Source organism: Spermophilus citellus (genome assembly GCF_964194105.1).
Source record: "Spermophilus citellus genome assembly, chromosome: 11".
Lineage (NCBI taxonomy): Eukaryota > Metazoa > Chordata > Mammalia > Rodentia > Sciuridae > Spermophilus > Spermophilus citellus.
The window spans coordinates 54,040,915-54,060,773 of NC_138192.1; the positions used below are offsets into that span (position 1 = coordinate 54,040,915).

General features: G+C 32.4%; 1 protein-coding gene across 1 annotated transcript in view; it reads left to right on the plus strand.

Moving 5' to 3' along the window:
• EPC2 (enhancer of polycomb homolog 2) overlaps window positions 1–19,859 on the plus strand; it is a 130,512-nt gene that overhangs the window by 91,264 nt on the left and 19,389 nt on the right. The window contains exons 3-7 of the mRNA XM_081261079.1: window positions 840–985; window positions 10,491–10,697; window positions 15,190–15,338; window positions 16,062–16,194; window positions 18,307–18,498. Coding sequence (XP_081117205.1) covers window positions 840–985; window positions 10,491–10,697; window positions 15,190–15,338; window positions 16,062–16,194; window positions 18,307–18,498 — 827 coding nt within the window. The remainder of the gene's footprint in view (window positions 1–839; window positions 986–10,490; window positions 10,698–15,189; window positions 15,339–16,061; window positions 16,195–18,306; window positions 18,499–19,859) is intronic.

A 19,859-nucleotide genomic window follows, 5' to 3' on the forward strand; every position in this document is an offset into this window, starting at 1 on the left:
ATTTCTTACATCAGTTCTGTGGTTTCTGAATTTGTACTTGTTCATACATTTCCCCCTCGTTTCCTTATAGTATTTTTTGAATTTTATTTTTTACTATAAAATTGTGTTGAATATATTATTTATTGATATTAGAAGTGATATAGGAATTCAGATTAATTTTTTTTAAATAACTAGTCTGCCTATTTCAACACCTTGGGTTTTTGTTTTGTTTTTTAATGGTACTAGGTAGGGATTGAACCCAGGGCTGCTCTACCACTGAGCTACACCCGCAACCCTTGAATTTTTTTATTTTGAGAAAGGGTCTCACTAAGTTGCCCAGTGTGACCCTCAACTTCCAATCCTCCTGCCTCAGCCTCCTACTTCAGCCTTCTGTGTCATTGGGATGACAGGCACACACCAATGTGCCCTGCAGCTTTTTTTTTTTTTTTTTTTAAATAATGCTGTGCTTTTTATCTTCAGTGGTTCAAAACATAAGCTATGTACATAGGTTTATTTCTGGATTTTTAATTTTGTTTCATAGCTTCTCATTATGCTACCAGAACTACCATGTTGATTATCTTTTTTGTAATTGCTATTATAAATTTTTATCATGTGATCATTTTTTAAATAAGAAATTAATTTCTTTATGTTTTTACTCTTAAATTTTAAATCATATGTAAAGCAAACTATTTTTCTTCCACTGTTCAGTTAGCCTCTGAAACGGATTTTTAGATATTTGCTCACAAACTCTTTGGTCAATGCATATAAATTTAGAAGTAATCTCTGGTCAAATGTGATAAAAATACCGTATGACTTCATTATTTCTCCTGAGTTTGAATAATAATTTTTTTCTTTTCTAGCTTTTAATCTAGACAACGAGCAACCAGATTATGATATGGATTCAGAAGATGAGACCTTATTAAATAGACTTAACAGAAAAATGGAAATTAAGCCTTTGCAATTTGAAATTATGATTGACAGACTTGAAAAAGCCAGTTCTAATCAGGTACTGTACCATGTAAAAATGTCTCTTTCTTTCATATATTTCAGTTAGCACCTTTATTTTACATTTTCTTTAAATCTGAGTGTTTTGAATTTCATCGTCTCTTGAATCTCTTTCCTGGGCATCCTAGAATTTTTATTTACAATATTCCTTGAACAAAATATTTAAGCATAATTTTCTTGAATAGGAGCATTTAAGAGTAGTGTTCTAACTTCTTCCTGTATGGATAAAAAATATTCTCTTACAATGTCATAGTATCTTCTTGATCTTTCTAATAAGAGAGTATTTTTGAAGCTTTAGCAACTGAATTTGCTTGGTTGTGTCTCTAAGGCAAGCATCAAATCTTGTTCAATTGCTCAGATTTATATTAAGGTATTCATTAAGACATTTCATTAAATAGATTTTAGTTTTAATTACTTGTATATTACTTAAGTATTTAAATTAGGAAAAATTATTCACAAAGTAATAGAGAATTTTCATTACTGAGATGTTCCATATGTGGCACAGGGAATTTAAAGTGATATTGTCTGTCTAGAAAACAATCTCACAGCACATGTCAGGAACCTTAAAATGTTTACACCCTTTGATTTAGTAATGCCATTTTTGGGAATCATTCTCAAATGTAATCAGAGGGCTGAGGATATAGCTCAGTGGTGGAGCACTTGACTGCCACAAGGACCTGGGTTCAGTCCCTAGCACTTCAAAAAAAGAAAAAGATGTGACAGATTTTTGAACAGGAAGTTAAGAATGAATTTTTAGTTGACTCTAGAATAAAATACATAATGCTGCCATTAACAATCATGATTTTTGAAAGGTGACTAAGCTGTAGGAAATGGTTCCATAATATAATACTATATTTCAAAAACAGGATATAAATTGTCTATGTGGAGAACACTGAGGTTTATTTAAAAGCATTTATATTTGTACATTTAAGGAAAAAAAGTAAGAAAGTACAACTAAATGCCAACTATGTTTGAAAATATTGGTGATTTTTAATGTTCATTCTATTTTTGTTTTCCAAATTTACTGTGATAAACATGTATTATTGATATTGTAATTACGATTTTTAAAATAAACTTTTAAAAAATAATCTTTGGTGTACCTGTGTGGTATATTGATATGCTAATTGTTAATTAAGATACAATGGAGTTTCAAATAAACTTTTTACAATAGACTATAAGAACTTTTCATCAGCTTATCAAGTTCTCCTTGTTCTACAACTTAAGGTCTTTAAATCCTTAAGGAGTTATCAACTCTTCAGAAGCATATCCCAAACTTTTCCATTGGAAAATTAATTGGCTGCATATTTAGCCTTTCTATAGGCTTCCCCCAGATCCCCATTTTGATGGAAAGTAATATCCGTTGTACTATTCAAAGAAGTACACTTGGAAAATTAATTTTGTAAAATTCAGCTGATTTTTGAGGTTATATAACTTGTTTTTTTTTTTTTAATTGGGAACTTTTTTAAAATTAACAAATTGATACTTATTAATTAGTGTCATAGTTTTCCTGGGATTTGGTTACTGCCATCAAATGATAGTTTCTGGTTGTTCTAGATGGGAATTTTCCTAGCAGATTAGGCCACAGCAGTCTTTTGGTATTTCTGTTATTTGCTCAGAAATTACTCATAATTGCTCAGAAATTATTCATGATGGCTGAGATTGTATCATCAAAAGCCTTCAGCTTTCTGTTCTATAATTTGCTTTCTTAGTGCCTAGGTGAACAAGACAAGTGATAACATTGAATAGGAAGATGACCAAAAAACCTGCCTTTATAGAGCTTATTATCTAAGTTGGGGCAGGATAAACAAAAAATGTAAACAATACAGTTAACTGAATATATAATCAGCACCATTTTATTTTAGTCTTCTTTGTTCGGTTACAGGTTTCTAGGCCTTGAACATCTAGGTAGGTGCAGAGCGTGAAGCATTTGTTTCAGGCAGTGGGAAATAAAGGTGAAAGTTTTGTCAGAGGAACAATCCTGTTATTAGAACCAAGAATTAAAAGACACCAATGAGCTGTCTGTCTTCATTCCAAAATCCTGCTATAAGAATTCATTAATCACATTTTTTCCTTTTTTGCGGGGCTGGCCCTAGTACCAGATCCCAGGGCAAGGAATCAAGTTTATGGCTAAACTAATATTTATTAGGTTGGTAGAGAAAGACATCTAAGAGAGACTGAGGCAAACCTTCTACCTCCATCATTCTGAGAGACTATTTCAATTAAGTCATTATTGAAAATTCCTGTTGCCAGAGTTTATGATTGGGTTCAGTCTCCATCTAAATATCTCACAAGTTTTATATATATGTTTTTTTGTTTGCAATGCTTGTAAGCATACTAAGCTAAATGCTCTACTGTTGGGCCCACCTTTTTTTTTAATTTATTTTTTTTATTGGTTGTTCACAACATTACAAAGCTCTTGACATATCATATTTCATACATTAGATTGAAGTGGGTTATGAACTCCCAATTTTTACCCCAAATGCAGATTGCAGAATCACATCGGTTACACATCACCTTTATCTTGAACTACACCTTTCTTTTTGGTTTTGCCTCTTTTTTTTTTTTTTTTTTTTTTTTTAATGATTTAGTCCCTTGTTTTCTTATTTCTTTTTTAAAGACAGGAAAAGCACTGGTTTTATGTATAATTTAAACTTAAATGGTTAGATATCTTATTTCTCATGACCATACTTTTTTGCTTGCTGACTCCTTTTCATTTAAGTCCTTTAAACACTGAAGTTTGAAATTTTGTTCTTATTGTTATTATTATTTGAGTTTTGGAATAAAATCATCCCTGAGTATTTTTGTCGATAGAATAATCCATGTACCCTTGTCCTTGACCTTTTCAAGCTCTGGGATTTTTTTCCCCCTCTTTTGATGCTGTCTGTTGGTTATCTCCGTCTGGATGGTTCACAGACCTCTCAAGTTGAACCTTCTAAAACTGAATTTACTGTCTTATCCTATATTATCTTGCCAATGACCCCCTAAACTCCTAATCATCTGGATTTTTTAATCCCTTTCCTTCAATCCCTAAATTTAAATAGTTATCAGAGTCTTTTTAATATTAAAAATAATCTTTCAGTTATGACAACTAATTGTGATGTCTGACCTTAAGCTGAATCAGCAGTAAATGGTATAAAGATAACTTTTGAGTCCATTTAACAAAATTGGCAAATGAATGGTAGATAAAAATAGATAAAATTATCAATGTTAAACTTAATTAAAGTTGATCATTGTGATTATAAAAGAATATCTCTATCCTTAAGTACATACTTTAGTATTTAGGGAAATGTATCAGAAAAAAAAAATGCTGTGTTTATGGAAAAGAGCATAGGAAGGAGCAAGTGTGCACACACAAATGGATATAAAAGCTCACAGTGACCAGGAATAATGGAGCACCTCAGTAATCTCAGCAGCTCAGGAGACTGAGGGAGGAGGATCACAAGTTTGATGCCCACCTAGGCAATTTAGCAAGACCCTGTTTCAAAAAAACAGGGTGGGGCTGCGAATGTAGCTCAGTGGTAGGACACCCCTGAGTTTAATCCCCACCAACCACGAGTTCCATAATTTTCCTTCCCTTCTACTTGCATACCACATTTATCCTCTTATAGAGGCATAATCCTAACCCTTTTCCAACTCTTCTTTGTGTACCTGCATTTTCCTTGAATGTTTCACTTTTAATTTTTTCTTCTCTCATTTCTTCAGTCTTTGTCTATACCCAGTAATGTGCCCAAGGATCTCTATTTCCAAAAGAATCTTTCACTTATTCTCATTTTTGGATTAGCCACATTTGGTATTTCCTTTGTTTACCTTTCACTCATATCACAAGCCATTTCAGTTTACTGAATTGCATTCTTTTTAAAAAATGTTTATTTTTTAGTTTTAGGTAGACACAATATCTTTATTTTGTTTTTATGTGGTGCTGAGAATCGAACCCAGTGCCTCACGCATGCTAGGTGAGCACGCTACCACTTGAGCCACATCCCCAGCCCTGAATTGCACTCTTTAAGGATACTAAAGGCCTCCTACTTGCATCTAGGAGGCTTTTTCAACCTGTATTCTAATTATGATCCCTGTAGTTGACCACCTCATTTTCCTGTTTTTTTTTTTAATCTCCTCTTCTATTACCCCTCTCTATCTTATATGTTGCTATTTCCTTTGGTATCTATCTTCAGTTTTTACTCTTTTTTTTTTTTTAATTCAGTTTTTATTCTTAAGCTACCAATAGTTTGTTGCTAGTTCCCAAGATTTGACTCTGCCTCTAAGCTCCATGCTATTTCTTATGGAAACTTTCAACCTTAGCAAATATTTCAAATTCACATTCCGGACACCACCTGCCCCTCCCTCAGGTTTACTTTCTCTTTCTTAATGGCATCATCATCTTCTGTTCAGTTGACCAACCTTGCACTTCAGTTATCAACTTGTCGATCCATTTCCTCCATTTTTATTATATCTTACCTGGACCACTGCAGTTCTGCCACCAGCTATTTTATTAAAAACTATCCTCCTTTCAAAAAAACAAACAAAACCTGTAATGGTTTCCACTATCTATAAAGTCCATATTCCACCTGACTCTAGACACACTGAGCTTTTCACTGATACCTAATGTACCATGCTGCTTTATTGTTCCCTCTGCCTAGAAAGCCAAGTCCTACTTTTCTTTTTCCTTTTTTTTTTTTTCACCCTGTTTCTACAATGGGGATTAAACCCAGGGACACTTTACCACTGAGTCACATCCCCAGCCTTTTTTAATTTATTTATTTTGAGACAGGGTCTTGCTAAGTTGCCAAGGCTGGCCTCAAATTTGCAATCTTTCCTCAGCCTCGTGAGTAGCTAAGAATTAAGGATGTGTGCTACTGTTCCAGCTCAGATCCTACCTTTCTGTTCTTAGTAAACAAGGACTTTACATCCCAAGATGATCATTTTACTAAATATTTACAGTCATTTGATAATCACCTTCTCAGACCAAAAGAGGAATTTTATACTAACTTCTACTCTACTCCTTGGAGTAAGCCAAATTCCATATTTTAGAGCCTGTAGCAGCCTTGTTTCTTGGTGTCATATTCATGGAAACTGGAAGTAGAAAGGAAACTGGAGTTCTGGATGGATTTTTCCCAGAAAGACTCACTCCTAAAGCATTCTGAGTAGTTAGATGTGTTGATCTTTTTGTTTTGTTTTGTTTTTGCTATTGAGTTAAATACCCTTTACACTGCTTTTTGCAGCCTAGGACTTTATTCTGCATTTGGAGAATTCTCGGTGTGATGAATCTTGGTGCAAAGCAGATTTCTGCTCTCTAGCCCATAGGAACTGAAGGAACAGTTCAGGCACAGTGATTCATGCCTGAATCCCAGATCCTAAGGAGGGTGAGACCAGAGGATCCTTAAGTTCAAGGCTAGCCCAGGCAATTTGGTGAGACTTTGTTTCAAAGAAAGAAAACAAAACAAGGTAGAAATGCTGAATACTCTTTCCTGACCCTTTTTGCATCCAAGGCACTGTTGCCTTGTGTGAGGGTACTATTACATGACCTGGGCTTTGCCAATTAAAATCACTGAATTTGAATTTAGAGCCTCTATTACAAACAAGCAAGGACAATAGCAAAGTCTCTGATAGTGGTTAAGAGATTGGCATTACCAAGGCAGCAGAAGCAGCTGTTCTAGTAAATCCCCATACTGTTTATGCAAAACCAGCAGTGGATTTCACCATTAGTTCAGTCCCATGGCTTTAATTTTAGGTATTGCAGATTCTAAACCTGATTTTCCAACACTCCCAAAGATGTTGAAATATTTAGTATCTTACCAATAGATTTCTTTCTCTTGATTACAGATAGAAACCTTGGCTGATATGTTTCCAACTTTCACTGTACTTAGGGTTAAAGTAAAGACATCCAAGATTCGATATAATAATCAAGCAGTTTAAAAAAAATCATACAGCATCTTAAGTGTTTACTTGAGATTGCATTATTAATTAAGCTTGCTTTTAGGCAGACCTCAAGCAGATATACCCAGTGTGGCAGTTAAGAAAGTATGTTTTTTGTGTACTGTTAAGAATGTGTGTGCTTTTTTATATGGGAGAGGGTCTCTCTTGTTGTGTGTGTGTGTGTGTTTTAATTTGGGATATAGTGTCTTTAAAGGGACTTGTTCTTTACTACAATTTTCAATTATTTATATTTTGGGGCATTGTTTTGGGGTACCAGGGATTGAACCCAGGGGCGCTTAACCACTGAATCACATTCCAGCCCCTTTTGTGTTTTATTTTGAGACAGAGTCTTGCTGAGTTGTCTGGGGTCTCCCTAAGTTCCTGAGGCTGGCCTTGTACTTAGATCCTCCTTCCTCAGCCTCTCAGCTGCTGGGTTACAGGCCTAAGCCACTACACCCAGCAAATATTTATATTTTAAAAACGAAATTTGGTTTACATCTTTTGAAGCAGTCACAATGAATCCTGCCACATAATTCAGTTTTAAAACCTACATATTAAATTGTAATATGTGTGTACATGTATGTTATAATTGTGCTATGTAGATTTAATGAAAGTCTAGTCTGATTTGAAAATTAATTTGAATTTAAGGTTTATATTTTTCATTTCAGCTCATTTAAATGTTATTGTCTTATCCAGACTTGTTTTAAAATTTGTATTATGAAAATATCAGAGGGTCATTCCTGTGACTGCAGAGGTTGGTTTCAGCATGTCAGCAATCTATCAACATTCAGTTAAAAAAAAGTTTCATTATTCCATGATCTTTTTGTTTCCATTTTGGGTTGGCAGTATTAAGAATCAGAAAACTATAGTGGAACCTTTGAAGGGAAAAATGAATTAATAAATAGATCCTTCTAAAGTAGTCATCTCAAGCCTGGTGATAAGTGAAATAATAATGAATTTTAATAGATTAATGTCCCTTCTCTATGAAAAAGAAAAGGATTTTTAAATTTTTTTAAATTTTATTTTATTTTTTTGGTACTGAGCACTTTCCACTGAGCTATATCCCGAGCCCTTTTTATTTTTTATTTTAAGTCTGGGTCTCACTAAGTTTCTGAGACTGGCCAAGAATTTGCAAGCCTCCTATCTCAGTCTCTTGAATTGCTGGGATTACGGGTGTGCACCACCGCACCTGGCAGGAAAAGGATTATTTAATTGTGGCATTTGTCTTAGAATTTAAACAGGTGTTTCCCTTTTTTGATTTGGGCATATGTGCCTGTAAAAAAAATAGGGCATGATTTATGTTTGAGTTCTTTCCCAAAGACAGGAAGACTATAATTCTACCAAATTTTTGTTGTTGAACACGTTTCCATTTTCTGGAATTTTGGTAAAGGCATTTCTCCTTGAATATTCAAAATATATAAAAATATATATTTTTATTTCATTGAATGCTGATGTTTTCTCCTCGGATGATAATTTCATTGCATTGTATTAATGTCATTTGAATATATCCAGTATTAACTTTTAAAGTCACATCACAACTTCACTTTGTCAATTTTGCCTGCAGGCATTCGTTCTTGAAGAACATAATGTGAAAAGTGATTATTGAACCCTTTTTAAATTTAATGTAAATCCTTATAGTTACTTTACTTTTGTGCTTGGTAGTACTGTTTAGGCTATTGCATAAATAATAAGCCATCAAATTTGAAAGAAGTAAAATGGTAAAAAAGCAGTCATTTTCTAATACTGAAAAGAAATGCATGCACTCCTGGTTGTTCTCTCTCTCCTACCTTGTAGCTTATTGCACTGAGTTCTTATTGATTGATTTGATCTTATCCTACCATTATTGCCATATTATAAGTTTCTTTAGGTAGTAGATTTATCTTAAAGCTTTTTCCTTAGTTTTTCCATAACCTATAAATTAATACTTATTATTAATTCTACTTTTTCTTAATTCACCATTTTATAAATTAGAAAACACCAATTTTCACCTGTGGTTTATTAATTTGTGTATTAAAAATGTGTGCATTGAAATTGCTAGGCAATTCAGTGGTTTTATCTGTTAGCAAAATAAATAGTCCTTGTTTTCATGAAGCTAGTACAGTTTAGAAGAAAAGCCCAAAAAGTAGGATAGTGTTATCACCCCATATCTAAGCCTTCCTAAATAATCAACACCAGACTACTTTAGAAATATTAAATTTACTTTAGATTCTTTTTGCCAGTTAGATGGTTTCTACGGCTTTCTAGTGGTTAAAGTAAGCATGTTAAGTGACAGAACTTATTATTATTATTATTATTATTATTATTATTATTATTATTATTTGATAATTTTTATCTGCAACTTGTTCTTAACCCACTCGAATTAATGTTGTTGTCATGATAGAGATGCAATGATACTAGCAGGTTGTCTTAGAATAGCTAAAGATAAAACTAGATTTTCCCACAAAATAAAAAGTTGCTGTATAACAGCATAAAACCAGCAGTTAACTGAGAAAATACAGTTAACGCTGGATAGAAATAGTAGGATGTTTAATTGCAAACTATATATTAAATTCTTACTAGTTGTGATGTAAGGAGGGTACTTAACAAAAGACATTGCAAGCTGGAGCAAGGACCACTAGTGAAGGAAAACTGAGCAGATATTTTAATCCCAGCATGCCATGCAGAAGCATAGGAAGTAGTGTTAGTTTGATAATACTGTTACATAAGAAGCTCATTACTGTTCTCTGATTAGTGGCAAGATTTATCAGAAGCATAATGACCAAACAAGTGAAACACATGCAGGATGTTTCCCTGGCCCTTCAGAGCACAGGAGAGCTTCTAGTGATGCTGTGATGCTGTCAGTTTGAGGTAGAATAGATCCATAAAGCTCAACTCTGGGCTGGTGGTAGAGTACTCGCCTACCTAGCATGCATGAGGCCCTTGGTTCAATCCTCAGGGATGCAAAGAAATCCTACATAAAGCCCAATTCTTAATCTACTCCTACCCTTACAGATTTTGGGGTATATAGTACAGTTTCAGAGAACTTCAACAGTAGAAAGGCATCCCTTTAAAGGTAATGTATGGAAATACTGGTTCATTGCATAATGTTGAAATTTACAAAAATATGCTGTTTTTCCTTTATTCAGTTCCAAAATAGGCATATTATAATAATATTTGTTGTTTTGACATTATGTAAAATGAAACTTTCTGTATCTTCTGGTTGCTCTTGAGAACCAAATAGAAGCTACTTAGTAGGCTTGAAAACTAGTAGACCTTAAAATATGTAGAATCATAGATTATCAAAATTTTGAAAGACCCCAGATGTCTTCTAGGCCAAGACTTACTAAGGCATAAATTCAGTATAGTCTTCCTAACTATTACTTATACATTTTTCTTAAATTGTGGAACTTCTACCTCTCGACAAAATAATTAATTTTTAAATAAATCTCCTCTAACTATTGAGACCTTTGTTAGGTTGAATTGAATCATGTCTTTACCATCATATTATCTGATCATAACTGTTAGAATGGATCACATGTTTTTCTGATAACTGTAGTTCAATTTTGATTTCTTTTTCAAACATTGTAGTTGGTAATGTCTTGTTTTTCATTTAGCTTGTAACACTTCAAGAAGCAAAACTGCTGCTAAACGAAGATGATTATCTTATTAAAGCTGTATATGACTACTGGGTGAGAAAACGTAAAAACTGCAGGGGGCCATCCCTCATTCCTCAGATAAAACAAGAGAAAAGAGATGGCTCTACCAACAATGACCCTTACGTTGCCTTTCGGAGGAGAACAGAGAAAATGCAAACTCGAAAGGTAATGTGCAAATTATATTTGATTGAATGTAGATCAGTAATAATTTAAGACCAGTAACTTTTTTTCCTAATAATTTGAATAAGTTTGAGTAATTTGAACATGAAAGCTAATAACATTGATAAACTTTATTTTAGAAATCCTACTTTTTAAATCTCATCTATTGACCATTTGCTTTTTGGTGTTTATGTACTAACTACACCTTTCATAAGGTGATACTATTTTAGGCTTGTAGTTGAAGTAATATGAAGAATTTTGTGTCCTTATGTATCTTACAAATTTTGAGTTCTTCAGTAAATTTTGCATTCTGTCATTTATCTGTTCTGTTTGGGAAGTTGAGAATTTGAAGTAATACTGCTTTTCCTTGTTGGTCACTTAGGAGCTTACAATTCCTTTAAAAACGATATTCTAGTTTTTACAAGAAAAATGAACTTTGGTGCCTCTAGCTACTATGGGGTCATGGGAAGTAGGGAAATGTTCATTTTCAAACCAATCCTGGCAGCAGTGGTATCTTTTTCTCCTTTTCTTAGTTGACAGTTGTGTTAGATTTCAAATTGATGGACTTGTCCCATCTAGCTTTCAGTAGCAGTGTGAGCCAAAATTCTAAGTAAGAGAAATAGGATCTCACACTTTGGACTGATATAATACAGAACAAAACATTTCTTATAACTTGTATTTCTTATAATTTACATTTCTTATAACTTAACAGTAAATACTACCTGGTAATACATTCTCTAACATCACAAAGAATTGGGAACATGTAAATGTAAAACCATGAAGAATTATAATTGGAGGCAGGGCATTTTTTGTAGATTGTTGTTACTCCTAACATTGAAAGCTTGTCTTTGTCAGCTGTTAACCTAACAGCTGTGAAGCATAACAGCTGCCAGAGATGATATATTTTAGGAGAAATTCTCCTACTGGTTAGTTACCAGAACTTTCATAACTCTTTCTTATGGGTTTGATTTTCTTAAACATCACAGAATGAATTTCCCAAGCATAGATGACATTTGCTAACCCAGGCTGTTTCCAATTTGGCATTCTAGTTCTAGTAAGGGAATCTAAGATATTTATGAAGACGTTACACTTTGCTTAGAAAAGAATAAAATGTGATAAGTTCATAAAACTACAAATGTGGACTATTGGATGCAAGGAAGGAAAGGTTTATCTGAACTAGCAGTTGCTTTTTAAAACAATATAATTGATTTAGATGCTTTGTAAACCATGAACTGTTAGCAGTGTCTTTTGAGGAAAATGTACTGTTGGACTTCTTTTAGTGAGTGAGGATGAAATATTTTAAATTAGCAATATTTATTGGTATTTAAATAGCATTTTGAAGATTAAAATATGGTTTATTCTTTCTAATTATTATATATTGAAAATTACTGGTAGCTGTTTCTTATGCTTAGGTACTCAACTGTTGGGTGATCACAAATTTCTCCTTACTCTAAATCCTACCCTTTCTCTTGTTTTCTTGTTGTTTGTTTTGTTTTGTTTTTATTTTCATATTCCTCTGAAGAGTGGTACATTTTCTTTTTAGTGTTCTTTGCTTTTTATTTCTCTGTTTTTATTCATAGGTCCAAAGACTATTACTCTGTCCTGCAGTGTTACTAGTTGAAAATGTTTATGTGTTTCAGAATCAAAAAGTGAGGAAAGCACTTAACAAGTAATGCATATGCTCTACCTGTTCAGATGGTGGGCAGGCATTGGGATATGCAGTGAATGAATACTGCTAACCAAGGCTCTATACGTATTTCATGAACTTCAAAGTACTTATATAGTTGATACAAAAAAAACTACTGAAATATTTTTTGGCTAATTTTAATTTTAATTCAGTAAACTAATATTTAATTCAGGAGTACATAGTCATTTTTAATGAGATAGTCTTAAGGAACTAGCATGTGTTAAAGTACTGATAAGTCCTGAATCAGCATATGCATTTAATATGTTTAACTGCACAACTATAACTTTTAGTGCCTATGCCTTCTCTCCTCCCTCTCCATGACCCTGAAGTGGTTCCCAGTTCGGGCCTCAAAACAATCATCTGTGAATCATCGATGGTTATAAAAAGATCTGTAGTTAATTCTGAAATACAGTAGTTTGAGAATCACTTCTCTGGAGATTTGGCAGTAGGTACAGAACTATTAACTAGAATAGGGAGAAAAGAGTTGGCCCAAAGAAGAGACAGTTGTGAGAAGGGATTAAGCAGTCAAATACAGAGAAAAGGGCCAATTTGAGAGAATAGAAAAGATGTCATATGATTTTTAATATTGATAAAACTAGAAACAGATATGTATTTGGTTAGGTATGTACATACATATATTTGTACATTTATTTCCTAGGTCTGTTCACTGAGGGACTATAGAAGCAGTGATACCCAGTACAAAAATGGGTGTACCTAGCATGCGTAGGACATGATTTTTAATACTGAGCTCTATTGAAAGGAACCAGGTCTCCTTATGAAAATTGGTTGATTCCATGTCTGGAGGTGGGAAAATAAAAAGATAAGCCTGAAAGAAATGTGCTTCTGTACCAGAAAATAAAAATGTGATTGAAGAATGTTGGAGCCCCATCAAAAGGACACAGGAGTCAGGTTGAAGGGGGACTGTACTGATCAGAGCTGGGAAAGTTTGAGCATCAAAATAATTAGCAACAAATTATAACCCTTAAAGTAACCCCTGAGTCCTTAGAGATATACTATAACAAGTATAGCAGCTATACTTACTGCTGTAAAGGACAATACTGGGACAAATATGAATAAAACCTTGGAATTAAGATTTTTATAGTTAATTCCCAGTTCTTGATATTTATGCTGCAATGATATATATCTTTGTTTTGAGAAAAAACATACAAATGGGAGCATTATATGTTCAACTTTTCTTGAAAATTTCAAATACACCACCAATTATATATGTATATGTTTATATATGTCCACATAAATCAAATGTAAAACATTAACTTGGAGAATCTGAATGAAGATATATGGGAATTATGTGTTGTATCATTTCAAAATAAAAATTCTTTGTTTTTAAGGAGTAAAAAGTACAGGACTGGGGAAAGGAAAAGTTAGGAAGGGTAGGTATTTGGGCCTGAAGAGAACAGGAAATGAGTAAGCCTAGAGTCCAAGAATACTTTTTGAAGAGGAGAGCAGTCTTTAAAGGTTCTAGTGCTCTTTTGAATGTTATTCAGTTGCCAGTGGCATGTAGCCTTACACAATGATTCACTTTTGGATTCTGTATGTTTGTCATTAGTTAAAAACCAGGGTAGAGGGCATTTGCTATACCCTGCACAGAGTAGGCACTTTAATATTTGCTGTTGATAATGTTAATTTTTAATTCACTATACTGGAAGAAATTATTGACCCAGTTTAGGTTATTTTCAATACATTATGGTTATTTTCTTTTATTTTTTCTTTTTTTTTTTTTTTTTGCATTTCCTTGAATGCAAATTTTATTTCTTTAAAAATTTATTGGAGCATTATACAATTAATGGGATTCCTTATTGCATATTCATACATGTGCACAATACATGATGGTTATTTTCTAAATGCAAGAAACTATACAAAAAAGAAAAAGTAAAACTTCGATTTTCTTTCAATTCTTATTTTGTCTTTTATGATTCTGTTTTGAAACCTCTGGCACTCTTTCTTTAGGTTCTTTCTAATGTCATTCATATTAAATTACTAACTCAAAGACGAAGTGATTGCGTAAGTGTCTGGACACAGAGATTAAAGAGAGGTAGTGGTCTGTTTTAACAGTTCCACGCCCTATATAAAGTAAATACTCTGTGAATATTTGATTTAACAAAATAGTTTACATGAATAGTAACATTATATGCAAACAGATGATGCTAATTACAGCTGAACCTTCTGTAGTTATTAAACAAGGCTTTCATTTTGTAATTAAATTTAACATTTGATGTTAACAATAATTAATAACTAATTAACAATATTCTACAGTTATGAACTTTTGCTAAATCTCTTTTCTACTGTTACTATGTTGACACATGATAATACCATTTCTTGAGATACATATTCTTCATACCTTGAATTTTCTGAGTTTCTGAAGTTAAGCTTTGATTGTTGAGCATTGCTCATGTTTATATTGGCAGAACTATTTCTGTCATTGAAAAATACCTTGCTATAATACGAATGTTCTGTATTTTTTTTTATAAAACTCATTTTTGTTTTAGGTGGATGTGTTTTGAAGTTTTATTATTGGAATTATTGCTTCTATGCCATTCGGTATTTTCAGTGGCCGCCAGCATTTTCCCCCTGAATGTCTATTACACAATAATTGCATATATTTTCAGAGTTAAATAATTGGGTTGTCTTATATAGTTGTCCTTTGGATGATTTTTTAAACATTTTTACATTTAACATTTTTAAACATTTGCTTTTATAAGATAAATTTGGATCTGATAAGATTTTGTTGAATGAATCTAGAAATGTGGATAATTGGGTTAATTATTCTTCTAAAATTGTTACTTTTAATAGAATCGTAAGAATGATGAAGCCTCTTACGAAAAGATGTTGAAACTGAGACGAGAGTTTAGTAGAGCCATAACAATTTTGGAAATGATTAAGAGAAGAGAGAAAACAAAACGAGAATTATTGCACTTAACCTTAGAAGTTGTGGAAAAAAGGTAATATTGGGACTGTTACACCTTTAGCCAAATGATGGGCAAAGTGTTAACAAAAAATGGAGAGGGGTGCTAAGCTTTTTGGTAATTCTTACCAAATTCCTTTTTTTTTTTTTCAAAGACTTGTGGCTACTAATTGTTTTTTTAACTAAGTTATTGGCAATTTGAATTGCCGATATGAGGGATTTTGGTGTATAAAAAACTGATTCTCTAATAAGCTTAATTTTTGGCAGAATAATTGAATTTTATTTAGAAAAGAATCTAGAGATCATTTTGTTCTCTATGTTCAAGTTTCTATTAAACAAAATTTATTGGAAATGAATGTTTGATTTTATTTTCTAACTAGGGAGACAAAATTTTTTGGTTCTGCTCTTTTGGAAATGTGTTCTCTGATATATTTTCTTGTGTAAATAAGTGGACTAAACTGAGCAAAATTTTATGTGATTCCTAAAATAAGCATTCTAAACATTTCCTGGTTCTTTGATAATGCAGAGTATATGAGAAATTAATCACATGTGTACTTTAGGTATTTTTGTGTATGTTTTTTGGTTTGTTGCATTTTATTGAACCCCAATATGAGAACCTTTGTTTCTATAAGTTTTCTTTTTAAAAAAGAATCTTATTGTTAGCTCTATTTTGTTAGTTAATTGAAATGTCATGTTTTTACTTTAATGTTTTTATCGTTAAACTATGGAACATTTTCTAATATTTTGTTTCCTTTTCAAGATACCATTTGGGAGACTATGGAGGTGAGATCCTTAATGAAGTGAAAATCAGTAGATCAGAAAAAGAGTTGTATACCACTCCAGCAACTCTTCATAATGGAAATCATCACAAAGTCCAAGAATGTAAAACTAAGGTAAATATTCTCTGGGGAGAAATTATGTATGGAAATGATGATCAGATAACTATTCATTTCTGTAGTTGTCTACAGGATGTCTACAGGATATCTGTAGGATGGTTAAGGAAAGTCATTAACATCAATTTAGTTTTTACTCTTTGCCCAGCACTTTATACGAGTTTTTACATATATTTTTGGCCCATTAAACCTCACAACAATCCTTTGAAGTAGGGTTTACCTCTGCATGACTTGAGTTCAGGCCTCCCAAGTACATGGCTTTCCAACATACAGTCTTATTTCACTGGAGAATAAAGGTAATTATAGTCTAGTTATTATCACTAGCCCCACCAAGTTCTGCATGATAGTGGCAGGCATTAAAATGTAAAATTGAAAGCTTTCTTCATTGAGATTATTGGGAGTTATTCTTGTCATCATTGTCGTCATTGCCAAAATCTGCAGTTATCACTTTACCTACCTTGAATGACTTTAAAAAGTCCTCTAACATCTGGATCCAAATTTCCTCCTAATAAGAAAACTGTACTCAGTGATTATTTTATTCTTAAATTAAATAATTATATTTATGTAGTACTCATTGGTACATTAATTTTTTAATTGGGTTATATAAAAATTAATAAAACCTTCAATTTTAAGGAGTTTAAATTTAAATAAGGAGATCAACTTGACCTTATTCTAACAAGATGTTAAAAGTGACTTAGAGTGTTTGTGGAAAATTCATCTTTTACAAATGTACACAGTCCTTGTTTTTCATGAGTTCATTCTTAAAGGTCAAGGAAGAATGTGGAGCATGAAGATTTCCTCCTTTATTCAACTCATGTCAATTCAAATACCAGGTTCTTATTAATCACAGGCATCTAGCCCATCTACAGTTCCCTTTAAATTTTGCTTGTCTTACTAGCCGAAAAGTTCTCAATGCCACAAATGTCATTTTGTAAGTTATTTTTCAAAATCCATTTTATATCAATCAGTGCTTTTCCTAGGTATGCAACTGTTAAGCATTAGAATATGAAAAATCTACCCCATAATTACTGATAGAATCAGCCTTTATTGTAAGCTGAATCTTATTTTAGATCTTCTCTAAGAATACTTGGCCCATTTAAATACTGATTTTACAGATATGGTTGCATCCATACTTTATCTTACCCCATTACACATAGTTAAATATTTACTTTGTCACACATCCCATCTTAAAATATCAAGAGTTTCTAGGAAGTTGGTGTTTACTTTTTCTAAATAGTTATACCCTTTATATAAAATAGTTTATATCTGTCTAATTCATAATCTGCCACTCAAGCAACATTTTCATTGTGTGCAGTTTTTACCCTAAAGTAGTTTGACATTTGGACTACATGAGGAAACATAGCTTTTTAAAAAATTTTACACTTTGATATTGTTTATAGTTTGGTGTCTGATAGTCATTTAAAATTTTTTAAAAGCGTTACGTACATTATTTTTATTAAAAGAAATGCCAGTATGTTAAAACATGTAGAAGCAGAGTTGCTCTATGGAAGGGAGATGGGGGCTAGAAACTACCCCATCAATCAGTCCCTTTACCAGATGGCCTCTCAGGTACCTCCCCAGAACCCTGGTGTACTTGAGAACCATTTGATTTTTGTTCAGTTGAAGCAATAATTACATATTCTAAAAAGTGAAGTTTTTTTCTAATTAATAAGCTTGTTTTTCTCAAAAGATTACCATCTAAAGACATTTTTAAAATTAGAAATAATTGCATAAATAAATTAATGAACTCATAACCTCATTCAAATTATTTTTTAAATAAGTTGTTTTCCTCTTTAATATAGTGGATTTATATAAGAATTGCATTCAGATACCTTTTAAACTTTGGATTGCATAATAGAGCAATATAAAATTACTAATAGCTTTACTAATACAAAAAGCAAACAAATATCATAATTAGTTTTCATTATAATTTGCAGAAAGTAAATCATGTTTCAATTCATGATCACAAAGTAATTTTTGCATACTAAAAACAGTAAAATTATCTCATGGATTAAAAATGTATCTTTTTCAAAGAGCAATATAGTTTTTCATGATTTTATTCTAAAATGATTTTCATTTCTTCCTTTTGGGGGTAAATCATCATGTAAACAGCACCCTCATCATATATCTTTGAAAGAAGAGGCTTCTGATGTTGTTCGTCAAAAGAAGAAGTACCCAAAGAAGCCTAAAGCAGAGGCTTTGATAACGTCTCAGCAGCCCACTCCTGAGACATTGCCTGTGATCAATAAGAGTGACATTAAGCAATATGACTTTCACAGCTCAGATGAAGATGAATTTCCACAGGTGCTTGTTTTAAAACTATTTTAAAGACATTTCCTCTGACTCTCTTATATTGTTTTATATTTAAAATATAACTGACATTTTAAGATTTCTGATGCTTGCTTTGTTAACCTGTTATTACAGCATAAACATTTTCTTCATTGTGTGTTTGTGTGGCCACTAAAATAGTACTTACTTTTATTTTCCATAAGTTCAACAGGATTTCTTTTTTTTTCTTTTTTTTTTTTTTTTAAAGAGAGAGTGAGAGAGGAGAGAGAGAGAGAGAGAGAGAGAATTTTTAATATTTATTTTTAGTTCTCGGCGGACACAACATCTTTGTTGGTATGTGGTGCTGAGGATCGAACCCGGGCCGCACGCATGCGAGGCGAGCGCGCTATCGCTTGAGCCACATCCCCAGCCCTCAACAGGATTTCTGTTGTGGAACATCAGAGTGGTTTTTAGTTTTTCCTTTTGTAAAAATTAACAAACTTATCTTTTGTATTCAAAGTGAATTTTCAAAAATGGAATTACTGATCCAAAGTGTATCAGTATTTTAAGACATTTAAACATAATCATGAGCTAGGGATATAGCTTAGTGATAGAGCACTTGCCTTGGCATGTGTGAGGCTAGGCTGTGAGTTTCATCCCCAGTATCACAAAAACAAATAAACATGATTGTAAATATTCAACTATGATAATTCCCTTTTTACCATATTCTACTAGCATTATATTTTATGATATTTAAGTTTTGCTAATTGCTGGGTAATAGCTATTGGATTCTAAAGATTTAGAACTGATTAAAATAGTAACTTATGAAAATATATGTTTGGATATTGCAACAGCTTTATAGCAATATATTTGCAATTACAATTTTTAACTTTATTTTCACAAATGCTATTCTTAAAACAAGACATTTAGTTTACATATTAAAGGATTAGTTTTTTCAGAAAGTGAATTTGGTTTAACACCTAGTTTAGCGGTACCCTCTCTTTTCCTTTCCATTTTTTTTTCCTATAGGTATATATGGTATAAAAAACTTGAAGAGAATTCTGTAACAGATACCTTGAATTCACTATCAGTTTTATCATATTGTAATAGTTTTTGCTTATTTTCTTTAAAGGCAGTTTTGTAACATCACACATATGTTTAGAAGCAAGATTATTTCTAAAACCCTTTATTACTGCAACCATTTAAGATTCAGATGTTTACATACAATGTAAAATGTGCTCCTTTGGCTATTTTTAGTCACTGCATAGTTCATATTTCATGTGATAGTAACAGATGCACATAGATGTGTTTAATTTTGTGTGTTCTTCAGAACCACTTAATGAAACGGGTCATACTTGTCAGAGGATAGTACAGTTAGGCTAAGGCAAAACTTTGAA